This window comes from Ricinus communis, chromosome 9 (genome assembly GCF_019578655.1).
Source record: "Ricinus communis isolate WT05 ecotype wild-type chromosome 9, ASM1957865v1, whole genome shotgun sequence".
In the NCBI taxonomy this organism is placed as follows: domain Eukaryota; kingdom Viridiplantae; phylum Streptophyta; class Magnoliopsida; order Malpighiales; family Euphorbiaceae; genus Ricinus; species Ricinus communis.
This window is the reverse complement of record NC_063264.1, coordinates 20023138-20050888: the sequence shown is the minus strand read 5'-3', so window position 1 is coordinate 20050888 and position 27751 is coordinate 20023138. Positions and strand designations below refer to the sequence as shown.

General features: G+C 30.3%; 1 protein-coding gene and 1 non-coding gene across 4 annotated transcripts; both read left to right on the top strand.

Moving 5' to 3' along the window:
• Positions 1-4105: 4105 nt before the first annotated feature.
• On the top strand, positions 4106-4212 carry LOC112534754. The gene has a single exon (XR_003079015.1). It is a non-coding gene; the product is annotated as a small nucleolar RNA R71 (small nucleolar RNA).
• A 15042-nt stretch (positions 4213-19254) lies between these two features.
• On the top strand, positions 19255-26548 carry LOC8277926 (homogentisate 1,2-dioxygenase). 3 transcript variants are annotated; one of them, XM_048379385.1, is made up of 9 exons: positions 19255-19698; positions 19885-20118; positions 20243-20322; positions 22287-22454; positions 22555-22730; positions 22833-22902; positions 22991-23145; positions 23421-23504; positions 25241-26548. In XM_048379385.1, exons 1-9 carry the CDS (start codon positions 19493-19495, stop codon positions 25265-25267), a joined length of 1200 nt encoding a protein of 399 aa, XP_048235342.1. In that variant the 5' UTR covers positions 19255-19492; the 3' UTR covers positions 25268-26548. The 3 variants fall into 3 exon arrangements, with proteins under 3 accessions (XP_048235342.1, XP_048235343.1, XP_002518387.1); XM_048379386.1 differs by having other exon boundaries at positions 19256-19698; positions 25285-26548; XM_002518341.4 differs by lacking the exon at positions 25241-26548 and adding an exon at positions 24663-25116 and having other exon boundaries at positions 19262-19698.
• The last annotated feature ends 1203 nt before the right edge of the window (positions 26549-27751 follow it).

The window sequence follows — 27751 nt, the reverse complement described above, 5'->3', positions numbered from 1 at the left end:
CCAATGACCCTATTGACCCTATTGACCAACTCCCCAATGCCCAGTACTTAGAAAATGATCCAATTGGAACTGCACAGGTAATAAGTTCATTTACTTAACTAAATATATTTGTAATAACCTAATGTATATTTACTTTAACTTATGTAGGTGCAAAATGTAACTCCTTCACTGTCAATCCAAACTGAGTTTGACATACCTGGTCATCTAGTAGATCTAGATGATTTTAATCTTCATTGGACAAGTTTGTCCCAAACTGTTGCAGGAACACAAAGACCTCATCAAAATACAAGAAGCATCAATGAGTTGCTAAGTGATATTCCAACTCAATAAAGTGGAGTGAATGAAGAGTCCCAGCCGAGTAAGAAGAATGGCAAGGGAATAGGTAGGCTTAAAGCCACCAAAACCCGTAGTAAGCTTAATTAATCAGCAATTCAAATATACATACATATATATACTATTAAAACAACCCAGCATTTCATTCACACATCTCCAGCTGGATGCTAGCAAACATTCCATAGCTTATTACAAATCAAATTCAAACATAATATGCCACGTACATTACTGTGGAGAGTTTAAAATTTTAAGTAATTCAAAATGTAAAATTAGAAATTAATTACAATAAGTCCGAAAGAGAAGGAAATCAGGATGTCAAAAGGAAGACGACGGAGAATCTAGCTGTCATTTGAAAAATTTAAAATTGAGACTGTCAGCCTCGAAAGTGAGTTAAAATCATATAATTTTATAACAAATACAGTATTCTCCATAAAATATTTATTTAATTAGAATAACATATCATATTATATTAAAATATGTGTAATGTCATAATTTAGAAAAATATAATTTAAACACTTATGGGACGAGTGCCTTAGCAGAATCCTAACCTAAATACGAGCAATCTTTTGGCTCTTTTATTCCAATAGGTCTGGGGCCCAGAGATCGAAGCTCAACTAGGGTTCTTAAATCCAGCCTGGTCACTTGATTCCCGAATAAGCCAGCGCCAAGAGAGCAACGCTCGACCAGGGACCTTCCCCCGGCAGTCAAATTTTCACAGCTCAGAGAGTTGTATTCGATTAGAATAAATTCCAAAAATAACTTTTTACTACATGTCTCTGATTAATACTAGTGCGCACACGATTCTGATACAACCCATCAGATGGCATGTTCTACTGCCACCTCATTCCGATGTTACAATCATAGCATCAACAATAGTTATAATAGTATAAATCATAAGCAAACATAAATTATTCAATAACATATTAAGAATTAAAGTTGAATAGCCTCGAGTGTAACAAACATGTAAATTATGTGTAATAATAATAATAATAATAATAATAATAATAATAATAATAATAATAATAAATATGATAGCAAAAATAATAGTAATAATAATAATGATATCATAATAACGAAAATGAAATTTCTAATAATGATACAATAATATTTGTAATAATTATTAATCAAATAAAACTACTAGTAATAATGCTAATAATAATCATAATAATTGTTAATCCATTGTTATCTCATTTAATTTAGACATGACAAAAGTACAGTAGATTATATGACTTTAACTCACAATTCTGTCGCGTTTTGCCGTCTGCTCCTACGCATCGTGTGGAGTTGGCTGGATGGATGAATTATCTATTCATGAAAATAACTTAATTAATAAGATATTCTTAATTTTTTCTTAGGCCTAGATTACTATATTAGACTGCCTAAGAAATTTAGACTCGGAAATTCTACCGAAACTTCGGCAAAACTTCTTTTAAAATATGGACATTTACCACCCGTATAACAAGTCCAGAACCTGCAAGAAATATTTCAAATATTCTACAATTATTTAATGGAAGTCGGGCCACTAAAACTATCATTATTTTTCTCAATTCTGTAACACACTACAGATCACAATTAATTACAGACAATCCGTCATTAATATTTATTTCACAACCAATCCACAAAAATATTTCTGGTATTTAAACTAATCAAACACAACCATATCTACCACAAACCAGAACAATAATTAATCATACTAATTAATTTATAATTAAGTCATAATTAATTAAATCTAATTAAATTAAATTATTTATACTTGATAATTAATAGGAATAATATTTTCTAAAATTATAAAATAATTTTTAAAGTCCAAACAAAATTATACTGAGCCGAAAATTTAAAATTCTACGCATTCAGAAAACACCAGATTCTGAAAGCCGATACTGCTAATAGTGTCGGACTTTGTACCCGGAAGCGCCTATGCAGAACTTGAATTGGGGGAGTCCAAAAAAGTAAATTCTTTTGTCAAAAACTCATCGGAAGCCACTGTATCGAGGCCGAAAAGTCTTGACTCCAGCGAGGCTACACACTACTGCCAATGGGGATGACGCGACTGGAAAGCTCGACTTGGGGGTTTTTGACGACGAGGAGCTCGTTTCCAGCGTCGGGCGAGAGAAAGGACGGCGACATGAGGTTGTTTCGGCGATGACAACTCCTTTTCCATGCTTGACGTCGATAGCGAGAGGGGAGGAAGGAGAAGACAGCGCAGACGAGGAAGGAGGAGAGGGAGTGCCGGCGGCAGGCGCAAAAAAAGAAGGGAGGTGACGAGGGGGGGAGGGTGAGAAAGGAAGGAGAAAAAGAAGAAGAAATGAGAGGGAAGAAGGAAGAAAAAAAAATTTCCCTTTTTATTTATTTATTATTATTATTATTATTATTATGGTATTACAATTTCTTTCGGATAAATGATAGATATATCTGCTAATTGTAATGACATTGTCGTTGGTTGAGGTTCTCTAATGCTTATGCTTATGCTCATGCAAAGAGAAAGAGACATTGTTCTCACACTTGCACCTAAATCACATAAAGACCTACCTATAAACTCGTTCCTAATGGTATAAGTAGTAATGATACTCCCTAGGTCCTTAAGGTTTTATGGAAGTTTATTTTGAGTCGTTGCGCTGCACTCCCCATTAATTGAAATGGTTTCAAAGTCCTCCCATGTTTGCTTTTATGAAATGATATCTTTGAGGAACTTTGAGTAAGTGGGCATCATATTGATCACATTTAAAATTAGCATGCTGAGCTTGAGTTGCTAGAATATTTTTATAAACTTTCCAAATTGCTTGTCTAGCTTTGATTATTGTGACTTTGAGGGAAGGGTAATGGTGGAGTCTTTATAGGCACTTCCTTCTTATCTTTATTCTTTTTCTTAACCTTCTCACTCAGCTATTGCTCTTCTTATGTGTCCTTAATAGCCTCTTTATCATCCTTGATCATTTCCACCTTAAATTATTGCTTTCCACTTCTTAATGTTATATCCTTCGCTTGCTTTATAAGGTTTTCAAGTTGGCTAGGCAAGGGCCAAACTGGCAAAAATTTGAAGAACTTCCTTATGATGCTATTTGGTGTTCTAACATCTTATTGTGCATATTAAATTATTCCAACCTTTCTTCATGTTGCTTTAGACTTGCTTGAACTATTTGTATTCCCATATTTTGTGGCTGGATGAAGTTCTCCATCATTATCTCTAGGTTTGTCTTAGGTTAGGGTTGATGACAAGAATTCTTTTATTGAAACTCTGGTGGGTATAGTACTTTTATACCCTTGATTTGCATTGGGATTTGAGCTCCCTCCTTAATTTGACCACGAGAAGTTCGGGTGGTTCTTCTATACAAGGTTGTATATGTTGGTGTATGGATTCCATTTAGGCCTGCCATTAAAATTATTCAAGTGATTAAGTTGTTCAATTGAGTAGCCTTAGGAATAAGAGTCACCTTGTTGACACTCCATAGTAGAATGTCCTCCACAAACTTCACAAGATAGCACATGTGATGAATAACTTGTGGAATTTAGCCTTTCTAATTTCTTTATAATGAAATCCAATTTGGTATTTACCATGCTTAAATTATTAACCTCGTACATTCCTACTACTTTCCTAGGCTGATTTTGCTCCTCATATTGCCATTGATAATTATTAGGTGCCATCTTCTCTAAGAGCGCATATACATCTTCCAATATTTTGCTCATAAAAGAGTCTTGTGCAGTAGCTTCAATGATAATTTACAAGAATTTAAAGAATCCTTGGTAGAAAGTTTGTATGAGAAGCCAATCTGGAATGTCATAGTGTGGGTAATGTCTTTGGAAGTCTTTAAATCTCTCCCAAGCGTCATATGGAGATTCTCCAGGCTATTGCTAAAACCCAACGAGGTCTTTGTGATATTTAGCAGTCTTTCGAGGCGAATAGTAGTAAGAAAGGCCTTGGAAAGTATATTTCATGAAATGATGGAATTTGGTGCAAGTGATCCTAACCACAATTTTGCGTTGTCTCTCAATGAGAATGGAAATAGCCTGATGCGAATAGTTGTGCTTACTCTATTAATCTTAAAAGTGTCATAAATGTCAAGAAAAGAGGCTATATGAGCATTAGGATCTTTTGATGATAATCCGCCAAACTGATATTGTGAAACTATTTGGATGTATGCAGGTTTGATTTCAAAGGTGTTAACTTTGATAGTTGGCTTCATAATGCAATTTTGGCTTCTTGTGAGACTTAGAACCTCATATTCTTCTAAAGCTCTTGCTAGTGCTACTAGTTCAACTATTCTTCTAACTCTTTCTCTTTTCTCCTTTCGATTGTTTTTGCAATCTTTTTCAATTTCTAAATTTATTTTTTCTAGTACAAGATGTCTTGATCTTGTTTGTATAAACAAGAGTCAAGTACTTGAAAAGAAAAAAGTGAAAAGAATAAAATAAAATAAAAATAAAAATATTAGTCTAACATAAATGAAAAGTGCGCTAATATTGGTACTACCAATCTCCTCGGTAATGATGCAAAAAACTTTGTTAGGCAAATTCTACAAGTGCATGGTTCATAACAAGTAAAAAAGAGTGAGTATCATTTTAAAAATTCAATAATTAAGAACTAGAACCTAGATTTACTTCACTAGCTAGTACTCGGATTATAAAATCTTTTCACAATTCAATTCATTAACTCACTCAAGATTAAATCACTTAAATTACCTAGATCCTCTTTCGAGTTCATCTAAGAACACCAAAGTTAATTACAACATATTTTCATAATTATGCCAATTAACTAGGATTCATTAAGTTTCTTAGTAATTTATTACTCATTGAAGGATTCGTCTACTTTCTTGATCGAGGTTCCTAGTCTTTTAAGTCTATGAGCTGATAAATCATGTAACTTTCGTTATTTCTTATTTACCAAAAACATGTATTTAAACAGGCCTAAAATCAAATACAAGAACAATTAAAAGCAACTTGTAAAATTAACTGAAAATTAGTTCATCGAAAGGAATAAGGATCCAAACAAGTAATAGGCTGCAAGTCTAAACCCTAAGAAGAGTTTAGCCGCACATAATTACGGTAATTCACAAAAATAAAATTAAAGTAATCAAAGATGAAAAAGAAGAAATAATAAATTCAAACTCTTAAATCTTGCATAAAATCCTCTTCGATCTCAATGAATATGTCTTCAAAAGTGTTTCTCTCAAAGATCAGAATGAAGAAAAGCATCTTTTTATCCCCTTTTGCATATCTCAGCTCAATGGAAACCTAATTTCACTTGAATTTCTGAGTTTCCTCTTAAAAGGAAACTTTCTCCTACTTGACATGGCTTTTAGCACGGCCATGTCACATCCTTCATTTTACGATAGGGATTTACACACGACCATGTGTAATCTCATATCGAGCTTTCATAATTTCTTCAACTTGGACAAAAGCGGTCAATGTTTCAAGCATGCCCTTGTGATATTTGTGCATTATATACTCTTTAGGGCCTCGAAGTAGACACAAATTTTTTAGCATGGCATGTTGAGCTTTCATGATTCTTCTTCTAGTGTACAACATGGGCTCAAGCAAGCCCATGTACGGTTATAACATGACTTTTCTTGATCATTTAGAAATTCTTCTTAGTCTTTCCTAAAAGAACGAAAAAAAACTTATTGATATCAAATAAAAACTCCTAAATAAACAAAAAACAAATAGGAAGCCAGACTGAAGGTCCAACTTAAACAAATGCCTAATTAAACTTAAATTATTTTTAATTAATACTAATTATGTATTCAAAATTTATTAAAAATTCAGTTAAAATACATGTGTAAATCATATACAATAAATTTTCCACACTAGAGCTTTGCTTGTCCTAAATCAAAAATTAAATTCTAAATTTTAAACACTAGCTCAACTACAGCTAAAAAGTTACAATGTCTGAGTAAAACAAGTTGACAACACCGAGATTGAAAAATATTTACTAAAGAAGATAATGAAATAAAAATACATCATATATGAATAATTTACTAGTCATAAGCCAATTATTTAACTCTTTTAAATCCAATGAACAAAACTCTAGAAGAAGAGCATTCAAAGTTGGTTATGAATGCCTTTTATGCTCTATTTCACAACATTTTTTCTTTTATTGCTTTGATGAGTGTGTTTTATGCTCCATCTCATCCTTTTTATCTCTCAAATCATATTTTTCTACTTTTAATAATCCCATGTCGTTCTCACACTACTAAGCATGGATACCGCCGAGTGGATCCTTTGAATACTCTTACTTTAATTAGAGCATTGGAGTAGATTTATAACGCAATTAGTTTAATTGAAGTATTCATCTTATTAAGAAAAGAAGAGACATTTTTTAAGAGAATTAAAAATAAGATGCATTCTCTCTCAGAATTAAGCTTAAATTCAATCTCCAAGTTTATGCTTAGGTCATAAGAACTAAATTATTCATACATAAAGACCATGTGCAACTATCTGAATTAATAAACTATTCAGTAGTTCAATAATTGAATAAAAAATGCACAATTACACATTATTGCCCGCTAATCTCAATCAATCTTCAATTTTGCAAAAAAGAAAAAACTTAAAACAAATGTTCTAAGGACAAGACTTACAACAAATGTGGAAAAATGAGTTAAACAATATGGAAAACAAACTACCCCCCACCTAATCCCTAAATGCATGGGACATGCCATATGAAAAATATATAATCCTCCCCCACACTATCCTAGACATTATCCTTAATGACTGAAATAAAAAAAATATAAAAGAGAAATAAAATAAAAAGAAACATAAAGCAAATAAAAAAAATGACCTAAGAGAAAGGTGAATGGAAGTAGTGCCCTGATTCGGTTACATTCAAATATAATGTGCATCAGCTTTATTGTTAAAATAATTAAAAGAATAAACATAAAAATAAAACAGACGTAGATTATCAAATATCCTAAATTAATCAGTCATCAAGCATTGGCTACTACACGGTCATGCATAACCTGTGTGCGAAATCGTGGGCACTTCTAGAAATTGAGAGAGTTGAGGCTCACAATCATGTGCCATACCATATGTCCCACTATGTGTAGTACTAACAAAATAGGGATCAAGTGACGAAGTAAAACACGATCATGCTCCACCTATGTCTTAAGTCGTTAGCAGTTCTAGATTTGAGCTAAAAAGCAATTTGAGGGAACATGACCATGTGCAAGCCATGTGTGGTTCTAGATTTTTGAATTTAAAGGGCACGAAATTATGCATGGGCATATGCTCCAAAATTCAGACAAGAGCAAGTGTGCAAATATGAGCAGAACTAATGACATGGCCGTGTTTGCCTTCTAATCCACATTCATTTTCTTTTTCAACACTCCTTTTCATGCATGATAATCCTAAGTTAAAAACATTGAAAATTAATGTAGATAAGGGAAAATAAAGAAAAAAAATAAAAGATAAGTAATAAACATTGGGTTCCCTTCCAATTAATGCTAATTTAAGATCCATTAGCTTGGCCGAACCACTATGATCTCAATCAGGATTGTTTAGTGTACAAGAGATACTCTTTAGGCTATACTCTCCTGTGTGAAAGAACTCAAGGTATTGCCTATTGACTTTGAATGTCTTTGTTAGCTCTAAGAAGCTAATAATCCAAGTTTTGATGATAACAAAATAATGTGTTTGTGGATATTTGTATATGTGTATGTTGGAGATTTATTGCAGGATAAAATAACCCGATTAAAGGAGAAAAGCTCATAAGATAGTTGTAACATATATATGCAATCATCAAAAGTCTATCATACCTGAAAGAATTAGATGACTCAATAAACTGATCAGATGACTAAGCGTGTGGAAGGCTGCTGAGGAATATAAAGAAAACATCAAAAGCCTACCTTCCTGAAGCTCAACATAATCAGAAGATTAAAAGTTAGCTGTCTTAGAATAGTTTAAAGAGTGGGTCAATTAGTCATCTTGTCATATACATCAGATTAATTTCTCATATGCAAAATCCTTAAAAAATATATCCATTAATATTTCATATGCAATCTTGATTTATTGCATACCACAATATCTCTGGACTTTAAAATCATCTTCATGCATACTGCAGTATCTCTAATTTTTTTAACTTTAGTACACAATGTAAAATATTATATTTTGTATTTCTCAAAAGTAGATTTTATGCACAAATTTTTTAAAAAAAGTTCTCGTCTTTTGAGAGATCTGTCTTTCATTAGACTTATACTTGATACTTGTTAGGTATCTAATGTTTTATGCCATGTCATACCCTTTTCTCACACACTTACATATTTTCACATAGATATAATAACTAATTTTTTGAAGATGAAAAAGTAACTCTACACAGTCATCTCAAGACAGTCTTCTGTAGACACAACTAAAGTTTTCTACAGACAGTGATAGTCTGGCAAACATGGCTACAACTTTCTGTAGACTAGCAGACACATATACAGTTTTTTGTCGGCAGTAACAGTTTGGCAGATACCTTTTTAGAAGCTAGCACAAACTAGTTTTTCTATCTTTTAAATACTTTTTCTTCATCATATCTACAATTAAGGAGAGTGATACTCTAACTCTAAATCTATCATGAAATTTAAAGAGTTCTTTTATCAAATTTCATATATCATTTTACTCTCTTGATTTTTTAAAAGAGTTTCTCCTAAATCAGATTTTATGGAAAGAAAAGCTTACAACTTTAGATCTTCCAAGAAATTCAAAGAGGTTATTCATCAAGTATTTGTTCCTCATCTTTTACTTTTTTGAATTTTCTTAGAGTCTTTCTCAAGAGAGTTTTTGTTTCAAAATTTGATTTTTATTTTAACCTTCTTAAGATAATATTTAATTATCTCTATTCAAAATCCTTTTATATTCATTATTGATCTATATAAGAATTTTTATTTTATCTTTGTTGTTCTAAATAAAAATCATGTAAAGGTTTCAAGCACCTAGATGAAAAGCTTGTGATTGAGTTAGGTGTCACAGCCACATAGTTAAGATTCAGTGAGAGGTCGTCAAACACCTATGGAAGTCTGTAAGGGGTGTCACAGCCATCTAGTTAAAAGTCTGTGAGAGATCGTTAGACACTTATTGAAGTATGATATTAAGGATGACGCAGCCGTCCAATTGGAAGTCTATGAGAGGTTCACTTATATTTATTGAAGCTTGTGAGAGGTAGTCAAAAGCCTGTAAATTTCTAAGGATCAACTGAAGAGTGCGATAAGGTAATATTAATTAATAATTTTTTTTAGTTATTGGACCGTGCTTAATTTTTCTAACTGTTGGTAGCAAAGACTACATACGCATTCTTTTTTTTTCATAAAATTCTTATCTTTTTTAAATTAGTATTCTATTTTTATATATAATAAATTTTATTTTTTATATTACTACTATTTCTTATAATTAATTATCTCAAAGTAATATTTATTATTTCTAATTTCTTATTAATTATTAATAGAAGTATAATAGTTAGGATTTTAGCTAAGAATTTTTTAGTCCTAATACTACTATTTTTAATTAATACTTAACTAATTAGTAACTCAATTAATAAAAGATTAGATTATATTAATTGTATAATTAAAAAATATATAAGGACATTTAGATTTGTTTGTCCCTCTCTTGCACTTTTATATATGTTATGCTTATTGATTATATCTATTTGGCTTATAAGTATTTTTCAGGTCAAAATAAGTAAAATGAAAGCCTTAATTGATAATTAATGTAATATCTGGAAATTTCCTTTAATAATGATTTTATTAATAATAATTAATAAATGAGTTTTTATTTAAATTAATTTTATTTTATTTTTATTTGGTTTAATTTAGAATGATTAAGTGGAATTTTAATGTTAGACAATTAAATGAGTTATTTTTCTATACCCAATTAGTTGGATCTTTAAGAAATTAATTAAGTAAATTATTTGAGAAATAAATTATATTTTAGTTATTCAAAATTTTTCCAAATGTATATATATAGTATATATATAAATTAATTTAAATATTGAAAAATTATGGAAGAATTTGTAAAGGGTGTTTTTATAAAAGAATTTTGGAGAAATTGGTATTTTATTTAGCTAGTGGTATTAAATTTTAAGTTGGAAAATATTTAGCAAATTGATTATTTAAATTAATTGTGTTAGGACTAAATTGGAAATTTATTTTGGAATGAGGATTAAGAGTATAATTTTATTATTATGGGGGTTTAATGAAAATTTGTATGTTTGGTATTTTGTAATTAAATATGTCGGTAAAAGCTTTTTGGTAATTTTACATTTAAAAGCAAGGGTATATATGTAAGTGTATTTTTAATAATTCTATTTTTGGCCCAAATTAAATAGTTGGGGGCTTAATTGAAAGGCTAAAGAGAAGTTTGGGGGTTAATTGGAATTTTTGCAGGATGAAATTGCAGTAATTTAAAAAGTTGAGGGACTAAAAGGGAAGAAAGGAGACTTCAGGGACCAAAAGTCGATATTGGAAGTAAAGAAAGAAAAGGAAGAGAAGAAATCGGGGGAGGCGGAGATGGCCGAAGAAGAAGGAGGATCGGGCGGCATCAATCGGTGCTCAGGTGGCCGGTGGTGCACCAGCTAGCACTATGGTGTGGTGGTAGTGGCGGCCAGCGCAAGGAAGGCAGTGGTTTCCTAGCGTCATTCCGGCCGTTTTCGGCGGCCCTATCGGCCGATCTCGGTGGCGATCGGCTCCCCTCGGAGAGAGCTCCCTTTTGGCAGTGGCGGCGTCTGTTTTGGTGGGCGGAGGAGGGAGTTCCGACGAAGTAGGTGGCAGCCGCGTTTTTCAGTTTTTCTGGCTAGCTCTGGCGAAGGATGGACGATCAGAGGGCGTATCCCGACTCTCCTCAGCTCAAGCTTCGCAATGGCACCGTTTTCGTGGCGATCGGGCTTCGTTTGTAAATCGACGGCCGAGATTATCTGTAAATCTCTCCGGATGATCAGGGGTTGGATCGAAAAATCGGAAGCGGGATCGTCATCAGCGCGTCATTTCGAGTCCGATGGTGTGTTCGGATCGTCGATCGGACTTGGTGAATTTTCTCTGGCCCGTTAATTTTGGAATTCTTGGTTTAATTGTGTGTCTATTGAATTGTGTTGTGTATTAGATGATATTTGTGAGTCAAAAATAATTATTTGTCGGACTGCCTGCTGTGTGGCAAAGTCGGAAAATTAGTGAAGTCTTGGGGACCCCACTCCCATTGTGTTAAATTATTGATTATTCGAAGTGTTTTTCCGGCAGGTCCTGGACCCATTTAACGGGGGGTAAATGTCCGTGTTTTAGGGGAGGTTTTACCGGATTTTCGATAGAATTTACCCAAGTCAAGATTATTAGACAGTCATTCCTAGGAATCTAGGCCTAAGACTAATGGTAAATTGTTTCAGCGTTTTGATAAATAGTTTTCCGTGATTAGATAATCCGTCTGTTCGGCTCGCTCCAACCGAGGCACCGGAGCAGAGCTAGGAGGTCGCCAAAGCTGTGAGTTAAAATCATATATCTGCTTACGTGTATCATGCTAATATTTTTTATGATATCTCTGATTTAATGATTAATATGTTGACTAATTTGTTATATACTGTTTATGCATATTTCATTTTCTGCATTACGATTTTATTATTGCATGATGACACGGGATGGGACGACAGTAGAACACATTAGGTTGATGAGTGTACCGATATCGGTTCGAGAGTAATGGAAAAGGGTAAACAGGTAAATTTGAAAAGTAAAGATTAGGACTTGCCTTGATCGAGCTTGCTCTCTGGGCTTAGTAGAGTGTGTTTGTCGGAGGTAAGGTCCCTGATTGAGCTTGCTCTTTGGGCGCCGGCTTAGTTGGAAATCAAGTGTTCAGGCTAGAGGTAAGGTCCCTGATCGAGCTTGCTCTCTGGGCGCCAGACCTGTTGGGTTAAGAGAGCCGAAAGGCTAAGACAAGTGACCGGACTGGAGGTAAAGTCCCTAATCGAGCTTCGCTCTTTGGGCACCAGTCCTATTGGAATGAGATTAGTCGGGAAATTAGAGTTAAGATTAGCCGAAATGTCAGTATGGAGATTGAATAAGATGTTTGTGTTGGGATTAGGGTTCTACTGGAGTACTCCGTCCTGTAGCGTGTGAAAATTATTTTATTTAATTTAAGCATGGCATGACACGTATGTTTTTACATGACTTATGTTTATTTCAAATTAAATAAATGTATGATCGAAGTATAAGCAAATGTTTTTAGATATATGATTTGAATTCACTCTCGAGACAGACAGTCTCAATTTACTGTTTTTCATAATCGTGACCGTTAGTCTTCCCGCGACTCTTATTCAGTAACCCGACTCCTTCCTCATCAGGTGATGTAATTTGATTTTGTATGTTAATTTGTAAAATCTTAGATCCTCCGCAGTTGTAATAGTAGATGTATCAGTTGTAAATTTTCTGAGTTTCGGGTCTCTCCAAATTCTTCTGGCAGACCGAATTAATTGTGTAAAATTTAATGGTTCTGATAAATTGTGGCATTAATAATATTAATTGAGTTAAAATTTATTTAAGTCAGCGAGTGTCAAGCTTACTATAGGATTCGGTGGTCTTACGCAGCCTACGCATTTTATAATGCCGGTCATGGACCCACAGATGGGATCGTGACAATTAAGAGTAACAACTAAACACACATGTGAAAAAAGTGGTGGGAGGAGTTGTGCAGAAGTTATCCCAACTCTCTAAATAGAAAAAGATAATGGATTTTATGACACAAAAGATGGAAGCAGCTCCTCAAGAAAAGTGAAACTTAAGACTCTCCATAAAAAGAAATAGAAAAAAAAAACCAATAATCAACAACAATAGTTATACTGCAACAATCAAATACTCAAGCACAAATTCTTCAAATATTTTAGTTTTCAGTAAACTATTTGTCTATTTATTTATTTATATTTATTTTAAACAACTCAATTATTCAGCAAATTAAATACAAGGCATTGAGTTTATTTATTTACAAATATTTACTATTATTTAACTTTAATTCATGTAGGGTCTCTTGAGGATCTAAGCAACCTGCCAAGAAAGCTCATGAATTCATAAAAAAATATGATTAAGAAATTAATCTAAAGGCGAATTATTTACAACAATTTGTGTACCTACACACGAGTCACACTAAATAAAAATTTTCCTAAATAATATCATAATATATATATCTATGAGGGAGTTTAATAAACTCAATATAAATTTTTACAAAAGTTAAAAGACAATAAATCAGAAAAAGGTTATAATATTTTTAATTTTATTTTATTAATATATTAATTCAAGTGTTTATTTTAATAAATACTTTTTTAATAGGATTACTGCTCTCATCATCTCATGACAAATAGTATACATCTTCTCCAACCAATGTGTTATTATTTTTGATAGAAGCAAGAGACCGAAGGTTAGACATATTATTGCAAATGTTTAAGTAGTAATTGAATTTTATTATTATATCTTATTTGGAAAGATAATAATTTTATGTTGTACATTATGATGAGATTTTTGAGGTATAGTAAATTTAAGAAATTTATCCTTACTTTATTATTAGTAAATTTAAGCAATATATTTAGCAATATGAAAGAAAATATTATTTAATTTTAATGTTTATTTAGTATTTAATATTTTTTATGATAATTTTTTATTTTATATCATAAAGTTAAGAGTTTATTTCTTCTCATATTCTTTTCTTTCTTATATTTTTCTCTTGAAAAAATAAATTTTTATTTTTATTTAATTGTAATTTTGTTACTATTCACGTAATATATTATAAAATTAATATCTTAAGAAAATTATTAAAATTAAAACATTGAGATTTTTCAAATTTTTAATTCATCAAGATAGAAATTTTATTTTTATATTTTTATTAAATAAGCATTAAAATAATGTAAGTAAAATTACTTTACAAATAACTAACGTAAAATATTTTCCATAAAAATAATATAAAAATTTAATAAAAATAGAATTAAATAAAATATAACATATAAAACTTAGTATTGACAATGAATTATTAAATAAAAAAGAATTAAATATTTTCATGATTTTATATAACATTTAAATTTATTTGAAATTAAATTGTATATCAAATTTGTGAACCCTATTAAATTGGAAAGAAATATTAATAAAATAATAAAATATATCTAATAAATATTATATTATATACCAATTTACTACATATCTTTATATTATAAATGTTATAATAATTTTTTATATAACATAGTGGCAACAAATATATATATATTACTCATTGGCTCAATACATAATTTCATTATTGCACTTTTCACATTTAACCTTTGATACTCTTGAACTTTTATTTTAACCAATATCATATCTATATTTTTACTTTAAACCGATTTTGACTTTTGATATCATTTATAAAAGTACATATTGAGCAAGCACTATAATATGGACAAATAAACTGGGTAAATGACAAATGTAAATTAATAAAAATTAGAAAATAGATACCGTTAAAGGAAAACCAAAATTTTTAAATCAAACATATTAGAATTAAAATTTCCAAATTACTAATCAAAACAAAAAGAAACTATGAGTTCCTTATTTATTTAACTAATTGTTTTAGAAATTGTTTAAGAATTTATTTAATCCTTTGAGGATTTGTGGTCCCTTATATTGTGATTCTCTAATTATATAATATTTGTTGTTTAGAGTGATGAATACGTTGTAAAGAGTCAAAGAGAGAGAGCCATAGGTAAATTAAAGTTGAGAAGAGAAATCTTCATTAAATCGAAGAGAGAGAGAGAGTCAAGTGTTCACGTAAGTTAGGAACAGACTAGATATTATTTATAACAACGCTCTTTTTCACGCTGATACTAAATAAAATGAAATAGCACGATGAAATTGAGATTCAAGGACGAAAATCAATTAAGAATAAAAAATATAAATATACTATTGGTTAAACTAAAAATTTTAGAGTATTAGAGGTCAAATTTGAAAAGTACTAGGTGGTATTATTTATTTTTTTATCAATGGTGAAATTATTAAGAGTATACCTTTTAAAGACTTTTCTAAGTGAATTAAAATGGTTCATGAATTTTTAATGACTTTGCAGAATTCCTGAAAATAATAATCTTGAGACCAGAAAAAATTATTATGTTATAGAGGTTATTATTTTATCGATAAATTAATATTTTATTAATTTATTGATAAATTAATATTTATTATTTTAGAGAATAGTTAATATTTTATACATTATTTTTTTAAAATAATTTAGAAATGATCTTTAATATTCTAGATGCATGATGGACGATGATTTTGGGAATGATGTGGTTTAAAATGAAATGCATGCATGTACGTACATTAGAATATTAAGTATTTCAAGTGCATAATAAAATATTTATAAATAAAAATATGCACTTTAATTTCATATATCAAGATATAAAAATTTATATATATCTTCTCCCCATGGCTTCTCATTTGAAAGGTGTAAAAGATCTATACTAACAGATGAGATGCGAAAAGCATTATGTGAGTACAAAAATGAGCATCCATTTTCTAGTCAAAAAGATTTGCAACAATGGATTCAACAAAAGTTTGGTCTCTCAATCAGCCAAGGAACAATATCAAATATTTTCAAAAGGTCAGCATAATATTTGTCAAAAGAGATAACAAATAGCAATATTAAAAGGCACAAATCAGTCAAATATCTCGAATTAGAATAGGTATTGTACAAGTGGTTTCTCCAATATCAAGAGAAAGTGAACAATGACCGAAGAAATGATTCAAAATTAAGCAAAAGAGTTTCTATAGAAAATGTATGGTGATGCAGATTCAGACTTTAACTTTACAAGTGGTTAGCTAGAGCGGTTCAAGACGAGACATGGAATTAAGTCTTATAGAAAGTTCGGTGAAAGTGGTTCAGTTGTCATGGAAAATATTGAAAATGCTTTACCTGAAATTCAAGCTAAATTAGACAAGTTTCATTGGAAGGATATTTGTAATATGGATGAAACATGATTATTCTATCATTTGCAAACTGATTATTCACTAGCTACAAAGTAATTAGAAGGACGAAAAAAGGACAATGAATGACTTACTGTTGTTGTTTGTTGCAATGGAGATGGTTTAGATAAAGTACCTCTGTGTATTATTGGTAAGTTTGTTAATCCCAAATGCTTTAAAAATGTGAATATTTACAATCTTAATTGTTATTATCGAGCCAACAAGAAAGCATGGATGACTGGATTACGTTTTTAAGAATTTGTTCGTTGGTTTGACAATAGAATGACCAATAGAAAAGTGCTGCTTATTGTAGACAATGACGATCAAGATCCAAATGATAGTAATATTTTACCACATGTTTCTCCAAAAGAGGCTTTTCTTATGGTGGAGACCTTGAAAAATCACTTGCTTCAACATGAGAAAAATATACCATATGTTTGGTCTACGCTTTACAAAAGGTTAAATATGAAATTGAATTTAGTTCACTTGTAAAGAAGAAACAATTAACTATAGATACATATTTTAGAAAAGAATAAAATTTTAAAATAAAAGTTATGTAGAAAGTGCTTTATTTTATAAATTTACACAATATATGTAATTTTCATATGTACTTAATGAATTATTATTTTATATTTTCAATGGGCCTTAAGGAATTTTTTTAAATTATTATCTTATAAATTTAATAAAATTATTATTTTATTCCATTGGCTCAAGTAGGGACCAGAGAAAATTATTATTTAGTCGAGGTTATTAATTTATCAAATATTAATTAATTGAGGTTCTACTGAATTTATGAATTGACTTTTACAAACTTTACTTAAAAAAACTTTTATAGACATTGATAGACTTCTGTTGATTTTTATTGATTTTAGTAAATTATTATTTATTTATTATTCAATTATTTAAGAATGAAATTAGTCATTCTATTTTTACTTTTTGTGTGTGTTTACTTTAAGTATTATTCGACATAATGTTATCTGCAACTCCATACACAAGTAACAGACTTCATATTATTTTTATGTCAAATCAATATCCATTTTTAAATTTTCTACCTCACAACATGAATACTATTTTTTTGGTCAAGATACTAACTTTTTAAAAGAAATTGTCGTATCGCAATTTCTCTCCAATTAAATCACCAAATTTATATCATTACTTGCTATATTTTGTACATTACCTATTTGATAAATACTTAAACCAATAAATAATTACACTTATCAATTATTTGATATATACACAAGCTAGTAATAATCACGCTTACTAATAGAAACAAGAATAAAGTTCAAAAAACTACTATGTAGTTTGACGTTTTTACACTTAGGAACAAATGTATTTTTGGTATCCAAGGAGTAATATATGTTTTATATTTTTAGATACATTCAATATTCTCCTCATTTTTTAGAATGTAAATATTATTAAAAATATAAATAAGGATTTTTAAGTAATTTATCATTTGATTAGATATTTTATGATAATAAAAAATTTATTAAAATAAAAATATACATATATTAATTTTAATCGGATTTAAAAAATAATTTCTTAAGTAAAATTTTAATATATTCATAAATTTTTTGATGCATTATTAGATACTACGTTGTCTATAAAATCATAATTTAATAATAGTTCTTATTAAATATATGCAAAATTATATAAAAAAATAATAAAAACATAAATGTGTACCTAAGAAATGCTGAAAAAATAAAATATATGGTACTCCTTTGATATAAAAAATATCTCCATCCTTAAGTAGAAAAGAGTCAAACTCATAGTGGTTTTTTGGAACTTTTCCTAGAAATAGTTATTCAAATGTTCATTTTAATAAAATTTAGCAATCTATGGTGGGGTTATTTGCTTGAAACATCCTTCAAAACTCACTAGATTCTTAGTTTAAAATTTAAATATTTTACGAGGACTCCTCTTAAAATCAAATTAAAAACTTTTAATTAATTATTTTTTTTATACTTATGAGTATAAAAAAATATTATTGTATTTATGAATATAAAAATATTATTAGAAAATAAGCTTTTCATTTTCATCTATTTTTTTTAAAGATGGAGAATATAGTTAAAAGAAATAAATACGATAATGTAAGAGAATTTGAGAAGAAGAAAGATAAGATTTAAAACCTTGAAGAGAAATGGAAGAAAAATCTTGAAAATTTTTATTTATAACAATACATAAAAAGTGATTAAAAATATATAAAAGTCCATATCTATATAAGTCAATGACTTTTTAAATAGTAGCTTACTTTTATAGACTTTACAAAAGTTACAGTTGATTACGATATGACTTGTATTCATATATATAAAAATTAATTAATTAAAAATTTTAATTTAATTTTAAGAAAAGCTATTATAAAAAAATGAATTTCAAATGAAAAGTCTAGTTATTTTTAAAGGATTGTTTTGAACAATCAATCCTACTATAAATTTTTAGATTTTATTAGAAAGATTATTTGAATGATTGTTCTTATTAGTTTAAATGTAATTATTATTGGTTTAAATATTTATCCAATATGTAATACAAAATATAATAAGAATGACATGAATTTAATGATATGATATGAATTTAATAGTTTAATTATAATTAAATTCTAATATGATATTTTTTTAAAAAATTATTGTTTTAATAAAAAAATTAATATTCATGTTATAAAATAAAAAAATTGAAAATGAATACAGATTTGATATAGTAGTGAAATAAAATCAATTATTTTTATATAAAATTGTATATTAATATTATGTAAAATAATATTTAAAATAAATTATAGAAAAACATATTAAAAAGAATTAATTAATTTTATATTTAAATAATTTATAATAAAATATAATAATATATAAAAATAATAAAAATTTATAAAAATTTATTAGTATCTATAGTTTTCTTTTAAATCTTAAAAAATTTATAATTTTTTTTAATTATCCTCCTTAACTTTTAAATATCATTAAAATCTTTTTAACTAAACACAATCTCCACCACTGTTACTCATTTGCTCCAAATTTAAAAATGGGACAAGGAATAGGTCTAATCTGATGGTGACAGCTGACTGCCTGAATCTTATCTCTACCAAAATTATGCTGCGGAAACAACATTCTAATCACATATGTCTGTTATAAGAGAGATTAACCTTATTATGATCATGCCAGGTCACTGCCACCTCCCCGTTATCATCGTCAACTTTGTTTTTGCTTTTAACAAACGCCACCACCATCACCCCGCTGAGACAGATTTTCTAGCTGCTTCAATCAATCATGGATAACCCCAAAAGCAACGGCCGTGATTTTCCCTCCGACGATCATGATTACCTATCAGGATTCGGCAACACCTTCGAATCAGAAGCCATTCATGGAGCTTTACCACGTGGACAGAACAGCCCTCTCATATGTCCTTATGGTCTTTATGCTGAACAGATTTCTGGGTCTTCTTTCACTTCCCCTCGCAAACTCAGTCAACGCAGGTTTCTTTCTTTCTTTCTTTTTCTTTACCGTTTCTCCTTTTGGTTCCTTCCGGGTCCAGTGAGCCGGGCTCCCCAGGTCTTGACAAGTGAAAATACGAACATGATTGCTCCCTCTAATTGGCTTTTTGGTTGCTTGATTAGTTTGTTGAAGTAACAAGTATTGATTATGTCTGTTTTTGTGTGTAGTTGGCTATATCGAATTAAACCATCTGTTACACATGAACCATTTAAGCCACGGGTTCCAAGTCATGGAAAGATAGTCAGTGAATTTGATAAAACAGATAGTTGTACAACAACACCAACTCAGCTTAGATGGAAGCCTGTTGATATTCCTGATTCTCCCACCGATTTTATTGATGGGTTGTTCACTATTTGTGGTGCTGGTTCTTCATTTCTTCGCCATGGATTTGCTATTCACATGTAATTTGGTATTTCCCATTTGTTTTTCTTTTTTTCTCTCTTTCACTTTCTTTTTGTTGAAGTTACTAATTTGTGGGTTTTTTTTTGGTGAAAATTGATGACGAGTCAATGCTTGATTGTGTAGGTACACTGCTAATAAGTCGATGGGTAATTGTGCTCTATGCAATGCTGATGGTGATTTCTTGGTTGTTCCCCAAGAAGGGAGTGAGTCAACTCAACTAGAATCCAATTATGCTTTTTTCCTATAAGTCATGTTTTGGTATGCTTCGGAATTGGGAATGAAATCCTATTCATGGAATCAGATTCTATAAACTTTTACTTTGCACAGGGATATATATAATGGTTGAAAAGAGAAATTGGAATAGGATTTCTTGACTTTAGACATCCACTTTCATTTCCATTTCCTTTCCAAGCAGATCAAATGTGCCAATAATACCTCGACATCCTTGCTCTATGGAGTATTAGTCCACCTGTTTAATTTTAAACAAAAATGATTATGCAGTTGCATTTTGTTTCACATGCATAATGAAGTATGTTGTATAATTGATGTTGATAGCTGATGAATCAGAATAGCCTAGCCTTTATATGGAACAAAAGGATATATTGTGAAGTAGTTGATACTTGATAATTGGAGGAGGATGATTGATGAACGATTCCACTATTGACTACTCTGATTTGAAATGTGGAGAATTTCTTGCTTTGTTTTCTGTCAAAACAACTTTTGTTGAGAGTGGTGCAAAACAGTAATAATATCAAGGAGCAGTGGTTCCCTTTAGGGCTGGGAATTTTTGACACGACCCCATTAAACGACATGACACTGGCACGTAGTTAAACAGATTCAGAGGGTCAACCAGTTTATGACATGAAAATAAACTAGATTTTGAACGGATTGACCTGCCTAACCCGCAAGTGAAGTGAATAAACACGTTTATTTAAATGGGCTCGTAGGTTAATAGGTATATACGATACGTATAAACACATTAATTCTCTCTCTTCATATATTAATGTAAATAATTTTATCATTTATAAAGATATAATTACATAAAAATTTTAATTTAAGTCATTTTATAATTAAAGAAATATATTTTTTGAAATTATAATGGTTTGTTTTTTTATTTAAAAAATTAAATTTATTAAACGGGTTATACTGGTCAACCCGTTTAACCTATTAATAAATGTGCCCGTGTTTGGGTTTGATGTTTTGACATGATTAGTTAAACGGGTCGTGTTCGGGTTAACCCTTCTTATGCTATACACGTATTTCGACATGATACGATTGGACACCACACGACACGAATTGCCAGCCTTAGTTCCATTAATCCTAAGCTTTGAGCAAATCTTCAAATTTATTAATCTTGTCTAATAATTAATGATCAGCAGTTATTGCATCCAATGGCACAAACCATAGCATGAGAAATGTTTTTTTTTTTTGTTGAAGTGGTTTCGTCGCTGATATACTTCGGGCTTTTAAAGTTTTTGCCTATGGTTCACTAAAACTGCTGAATGTACTGTAAGGTTATAATTTTGCCGATTTAGATAAAATGAAAGAGTAATGGATTGAAGTACTTATTAATATTCAAAGCACTCTTTTAGTTTGGATAACCATATTAACATGCCAATTTACCAATTCAACATAATTGCCTTCCTCTTGGCATATTCTTATGTATCGCTAAAAATTGTCAAGTATGAGATATAATTCTTCTCTCTTATTGTTTTATTTTGTTTTGCAGAGAATGGAATTTGGCTGCATAATTTTACTATTTATAGGACTCAAACTATTAGCCTTACAATTAAACTGAGGAATCTTTAACAGAACTGAGATTTGTAGTTCTGTATTTGAAATAATATTACTACTAAATTCCTAATGCATGCTTTACATAGGTGCGCTTAAGTTTTTATAATGGAGCTTTGTATCATCTTCTATGTGCCTGTGAATAAGCTTATTTTTATCAAAGTTTCAAGTCCCTTGGAGAACCATACTTTATATGCTCTTATTAACTACTTGTGTTCCTAATTCTCTGTCAATCTTTTAGAATTAAATAATATCATCTTATATCCTTGGATTTGATTTCTCTAATTTCTTAATCTGCAGTATATTCATCACTATGATATGCTTAAGAACTGAATAGTTGAGATCTCACATCTGTTACTATTTCCTGGCTGGGCAGGGTTATGGATCACTACTGAATGCGGAAAGCTGCAAGTCTCTCCTGGTGAAGTAGTTGTTTTACCTCAAGGGTTTCGTTTTGCTGTAGATTTGCCAGATGGTCCATCACGTGGTTATGTTGCTGAGATTTTTGGTACCCATTTTCAGCTTCCTGATCTTGGACCAATAGGTACAAAGTCTCTTAAATTCATATGTGGTTAGCAAACAAGTGTAGACTTGTTATATATGTTATCCTAATAAAGAAAGGATATGATTTTGGTTGCATTTAGGTGCTAATGGTCTTGCTGCTCCAAGGGATTTCCTTGTTCCCAAGGCCTGGTATGAGGAGGGTCCTTGTCCAGGATACACTATCATACAAAAGTTTGGTGGAGAACTATTTACTGCAAAACAGGATTTCTCTCCTTTTAATGTAGTTGCCTGGCATGGTAATTTTGTTCCATATAAGGTAAGTTTAACTACCATAGTACTATTAGTTCTTAATATATTACATACAGAGATATTATTGTCCTCATTGGGTCTGAAATGGACAGCTGCCTTTTATCTGCAGTATGATCTCAAAAAATTTTGCCCCTATAATACTGTTTTGATTGATCATAGCGATCCATCAATAAATACAGGTAATCATGTGTTATTCTGACTTTTCTGATCTTTTTGTTTATGTAAATTCTGCTTCATTTATTTATTATTTTGTGCCATATGTTGCAGTTCTGACAGCTTCAACTGATAAACCTGGTGTGGCATTGCTTGATTTTGTCATCTTTCCTCCTCGATGGTTGGTTGCTGAGCATACTTTCCGACCTCCATATTACCATCGTAATTGTATGAGTGAATTTATGGGCCTGATTTATGGAGGATATGAGGTAAATATTTGCCCACATGGGCAGATTTGCAGTTCTTAGCAGTAAAAGGGTTCTTACTTTTGCTTTGATAACATGTAATTAAATAGAGTTTGGAATTTATACTTAATTGCATTGTTGATTTCTGTCATCTAACTTTGTTGTTGATATATGTCATGTAACATGTAAAAAATTTCCAGTTCTATGGCTTATTAAGATTTCTCTGCACTCAACTTAACTTCCCTATTGGAAAGAAACTTAATGCATATTTGTTCTTCTCTATGCTTTTTCATTTACAGGCAAAAGCTGATGGGTTTGTCCCAGGTGGTGCGAGTCTTCATAGCTGCATGACTCCACATGGTCCTGATACCAAGACATATGAGGTATGTTGTCTTGCATACAGCTTCGTACATTCGTTGCGCCCACTTTTTATCAGGGCTTTCTCCTTTTCCATATTTCCATATTTTAACATAATTTATACATGTTCCTCTTGTTTGAAAATTGAATAGATTCATCCTTCACTTTTGTACTTTAGTCTATCATACAATGATGCATGAAAACTTCACCCAATCGACATCTTGGCGTTTCGGATATGAAACTTAAGAATCTTCTAGGAAACGTTTTGAGCCTGTTTCTATCATATACCAAATTGGGAAACCTGTTTTCAAACAAAGAATTCATTTCCTCAACAAAAAAGAAAAAGGAAGAAAAGGAATCTGAAATCCTTAAATCAATTGGGATGAAAAGACTCGTTAAATTCTTAAACAGAAAATAATATCAAAAGAAGTGCCATGAGTTTCACTATTTTTTTTTTCAATATTTGTTATCATTAAGGAACTTATAAATACTTGTTTTTGTTTGTTCTGAAAGACTTGATTTATTATTTTTCTTAATATTATTGTTTTTTTAATAAATATTCTTTAAACATATTTTATTACAAAAATCATGTTTATATATTCATCACTATATTTTAATATTTTCACATTTTTCCCATGTTTATGTTTCTTGTCTTTTGGAAAAATGTTGTTTCGCCATACTGGTTCCATGTTTCACCATTTCCGTTTCCATGCTACATATACTTTAATCCTTCTATTAAATAATATGTATGTTAGTTCTAGAGTTCTCACTCAGAATAACATATTCATCCTTGACTTTTGTAAAATAAAAACTTTTTAGTTTCTAAAAGGTTAAAAAATGAGTGAGGGGAATGTTATTTTATTTAAAATGTGAATTTACTTCAAAATTCAGGATCTAAAATGTAAACTGAGGACTAGAGTCAATACCTTTGAAGTTGAGGATGATTTCATTTAATGTTGAAACGAGAGGGATCTGAGTGTAAATGTCATCAAAAGTCAATGGGGTCATGGTAACTTGATCTATTTGCCAAGTCATGTTCTTAGATCTGTTCTTCATCTAAGTTGTGATAAATTTTAGGAAATATTCATACACTAACCAAATTGAATTTTTGATTGTCAAACAACTTCTTTAGGCTGTGACCATAGAACAGACAAGGTCTAAATACACTTTTACATGCTTGGCAGGCTACCATTGCACGCGGGAATGATGCAGGACCGAGTAGAATCACTGATACAATGGCCTTCATGTTTGAATCATGTTTGATCCCCAGGATATGTCTATGGGCTGTTGAGTCCCCATTCATAGACCATGATTATTACCAGTGTTGGATTGGACTTAAATCCCATTTTTCTCATGGAGCAGATAGTAAGAACGGTGGCATATAGAATGAATATCAGGGAATCTGCAGTATTCTGACATAAGTTGCTTTTACGACATAATTCCTGGGCTTGAGATCCCGCTCAGTATACCTGTCCAGCATGTTTATACATAAGAAAAATAAGAAGTAGAAATGCATATAGAAGTACCAAATATAGGAAAAGCATAAAATTCAAGCTTTCATCAGTGGTGTTTTAGAATTATCATGCTTGGTTGTTGGTTGAACAAGCAATAATAATCTGAGTAATCATGTACATATTATCTCCTTTGTGTTCTGGCTTATATGCATGCCATTTTGCTTTGACTTGATGAGATAGAAGTTGGAAGAAAACATGTTCCATGTCTGTGTCCGTGGTCCGTGTGTCATCTTCTGTTTAACATGCAGTCTTCCGTGGTGGCAATCACTTCTTAAGCATACGAATTTGCCAGGTGTCGGATGCATGAAGAAGAAGAAGAGTGCCTCGGAAGTACTAATTTGCACTCAAACACAAGCGAACATTTGCTAAGGTGACTGCATCCTAATTTTTTCTTTGCACAATTACAATTTGAGGAGAGGGAAGAGGTGGGTCTCAAACTCAAGACCCACCCTGGGCATAAACGCCTGTAGTCACCAGGCTACATGTCTGGTGGTTAAGGTGACGGCAGCTAAGGTGTCAAACGGAGTGACCATGCATCATTGCAATTACACCATAAGCTGCGGTTGGCAAATTTACTCAGGAATGTGATTGTGAATTGATTAGATTAATACATTGCTTGATGATAGAAAGTGCCCTAGAAGGTTTTCCTCTAGGAACCTCCGCAAAGCCCTTTTTAGTACATTAACCTTGGAGTTGGCAATTGAGTGTTTAATTGAGAACTTTTTTATTAAATAGGATATGGCCTATAAGTTGAAATATCATGTATTGGACATGTTGAATAAAATCTCACGGCAAAAAATATTTAAATATCATAATAATACAAATTGAGATGTCTATTAGATTAAATCAAAAGTTAAATTATTAAAATGACCAAATAGTCAAAGTTTAAATATCTAAATATGCATTTAGCTTAAGTTTTTCTTTAAGCATTTAACTCAAAAAGAGTACCATTTTCATGGCTGCTATGTATTCATATTCTTTTCATTTATTTTCATCTTAAGGTAGAATTTGGTTTCATTGACAAATTAAGATGTGTTTTATTAAAGATAAAATGTACCATAAAATTAACTTGATTGAAACATAGAAGGAGATGCACTGCTGCAAGGGGGAAAACAAATTATGTCATGCCCCCAGGTTCACAGAGCATTGTGAATCTAGGTCATTTATTAGCCTGAATCATGTGCTGAAGTAAAGTTTTAGCATGGGATTCATAGGTAGGGAGCAATCTCAACGATGAATTTATAATTTAATAGCGAAAAATCTATAGTTTATAGACGATAAAAGATAAAAATTTTATTGATGAATATGTTATTAATATATGAATCTTTTTTTTTTTTCCTTATGTTATGAATTTTTGCAGTGTAATTTATGAAATTTATGTATACATTGTAAATGGCTCACATGCTTATGGGAAAATTGTTGCATTTTTTTTAAAGAATCACAATGTCTACTATATATAGGTAGAACAAATAAGAGATCTCTGGCCATATCACTTTTCTAATGAAAATGGTCACAAGAGTACTGTATAAAATTAATATAATATATTCTCTTAGCTACGTTTATATTTCCCTTCTACATACGCTACGCTTTATGTTTTTATTTTTATGTTTTCGAGCTGTTTTTATTTTCTTTTTTTGTCTATTACTGATTTTTTGAACTAAATATTTTATTTATCATGATTTTTTTTCCTTTAATACTTGCTGATTTTTTAATTTTTTCTTAGTCTCTATCCTTTTCTTTGTTTTCTTCGCTTTTATCTTTTATTTTCTTAAACATCGATGGTTAAGTTGTTAATGCAAGTATTTTTTTTCTATTTTGGTTTGTTTGACTTACATTTTTTGATTTTTGGTGAGTATTATGGTTAATACTTTCTCCTAAGTAAAATTCCCAATTCAATTCACAAATTCTTAGAGATTTAAGCATTCATTTTTTTTTCTAATTGTAAAGACTTAGGAGTTATAGGTAAGGAAAAGGATAAGGATGCTAGATCTACGAGAAAGAATGCTAGGTCTACAAAAAAGGAGATTAGACACTCGAAAAGAGAATGAAAAACTCAATTTTTTTTGTTAAGAATTGTGGAAATTTTAACTGTAAGAAGAAAGCAATACATTTTTCTTCAAAGAAAAATATTGATGTTAGGTCTTCAAAGAAGTAAAAATCAAATATTGATGGTGGCGATAAAGCTGCCAGATGCTAAGAGATTGAAAATTGAGTTTAGAGAGCTGATATTCTTTTATTTATTTTTGTTTTTATTTGGGTTTATTTTATGTTGATTTTAATTTTATTTGTTTTTTTATTATTTTATTTGGAGTTTATTTTGTGCTGATTTTAGTTTTATTTGTTTTTCATTATTTTGGTCCATTTTTGATTTAATATATAATGAGTTTTTGGAAATTATTATTTATGTTTATTTGATTCTAGATAATGTTGTTTTTTTATTAGATTAAGGAAACGTTTAGATATGTATTTATTGTTTGTGAATGATCTTTTTTAGTTGATTTTACATATTGCTAAAAAAGTATGTTTTTTATTTAAGGTTTATATGTTTCTTTTTGTTTTTCTTTGTTATTTATTTTATATATTTATATCATATTTCTATATATTTATTATATATATTTATTGTATATTTTAAATTTTATTTTATCTTTTGTTTGAAACTTCTGATTTATAATATATTATCAATTTTATTTCTCATTTTTGTATTTATATTAATATAATAGTTAATATACAAGTATTTTATAAGTTATATATCAATCATA

Coding starts and splice junctions, on each gene's coding strand:
- LOC8277926 (XM_002518341.4), top strand. CDS start 19,493: ATGGATAACCCCAAAAGCAACGGCCGTGATTTTCCCTCCGACGATCAT. Junction 22,731..22,832: donor GTAATTTTGTTCCATATAAG/GTAAGTTTAACT, acceptor TTTTATCTGCAG/TATGATCTCAAAAAATTTTG. Junction 22,903..22,990: donor CGATCCATCAATAAATACAG/GTAATCATGTGT, acceptor CATATGTTGCAG/TTCTGACAGCTTCAACTGAT.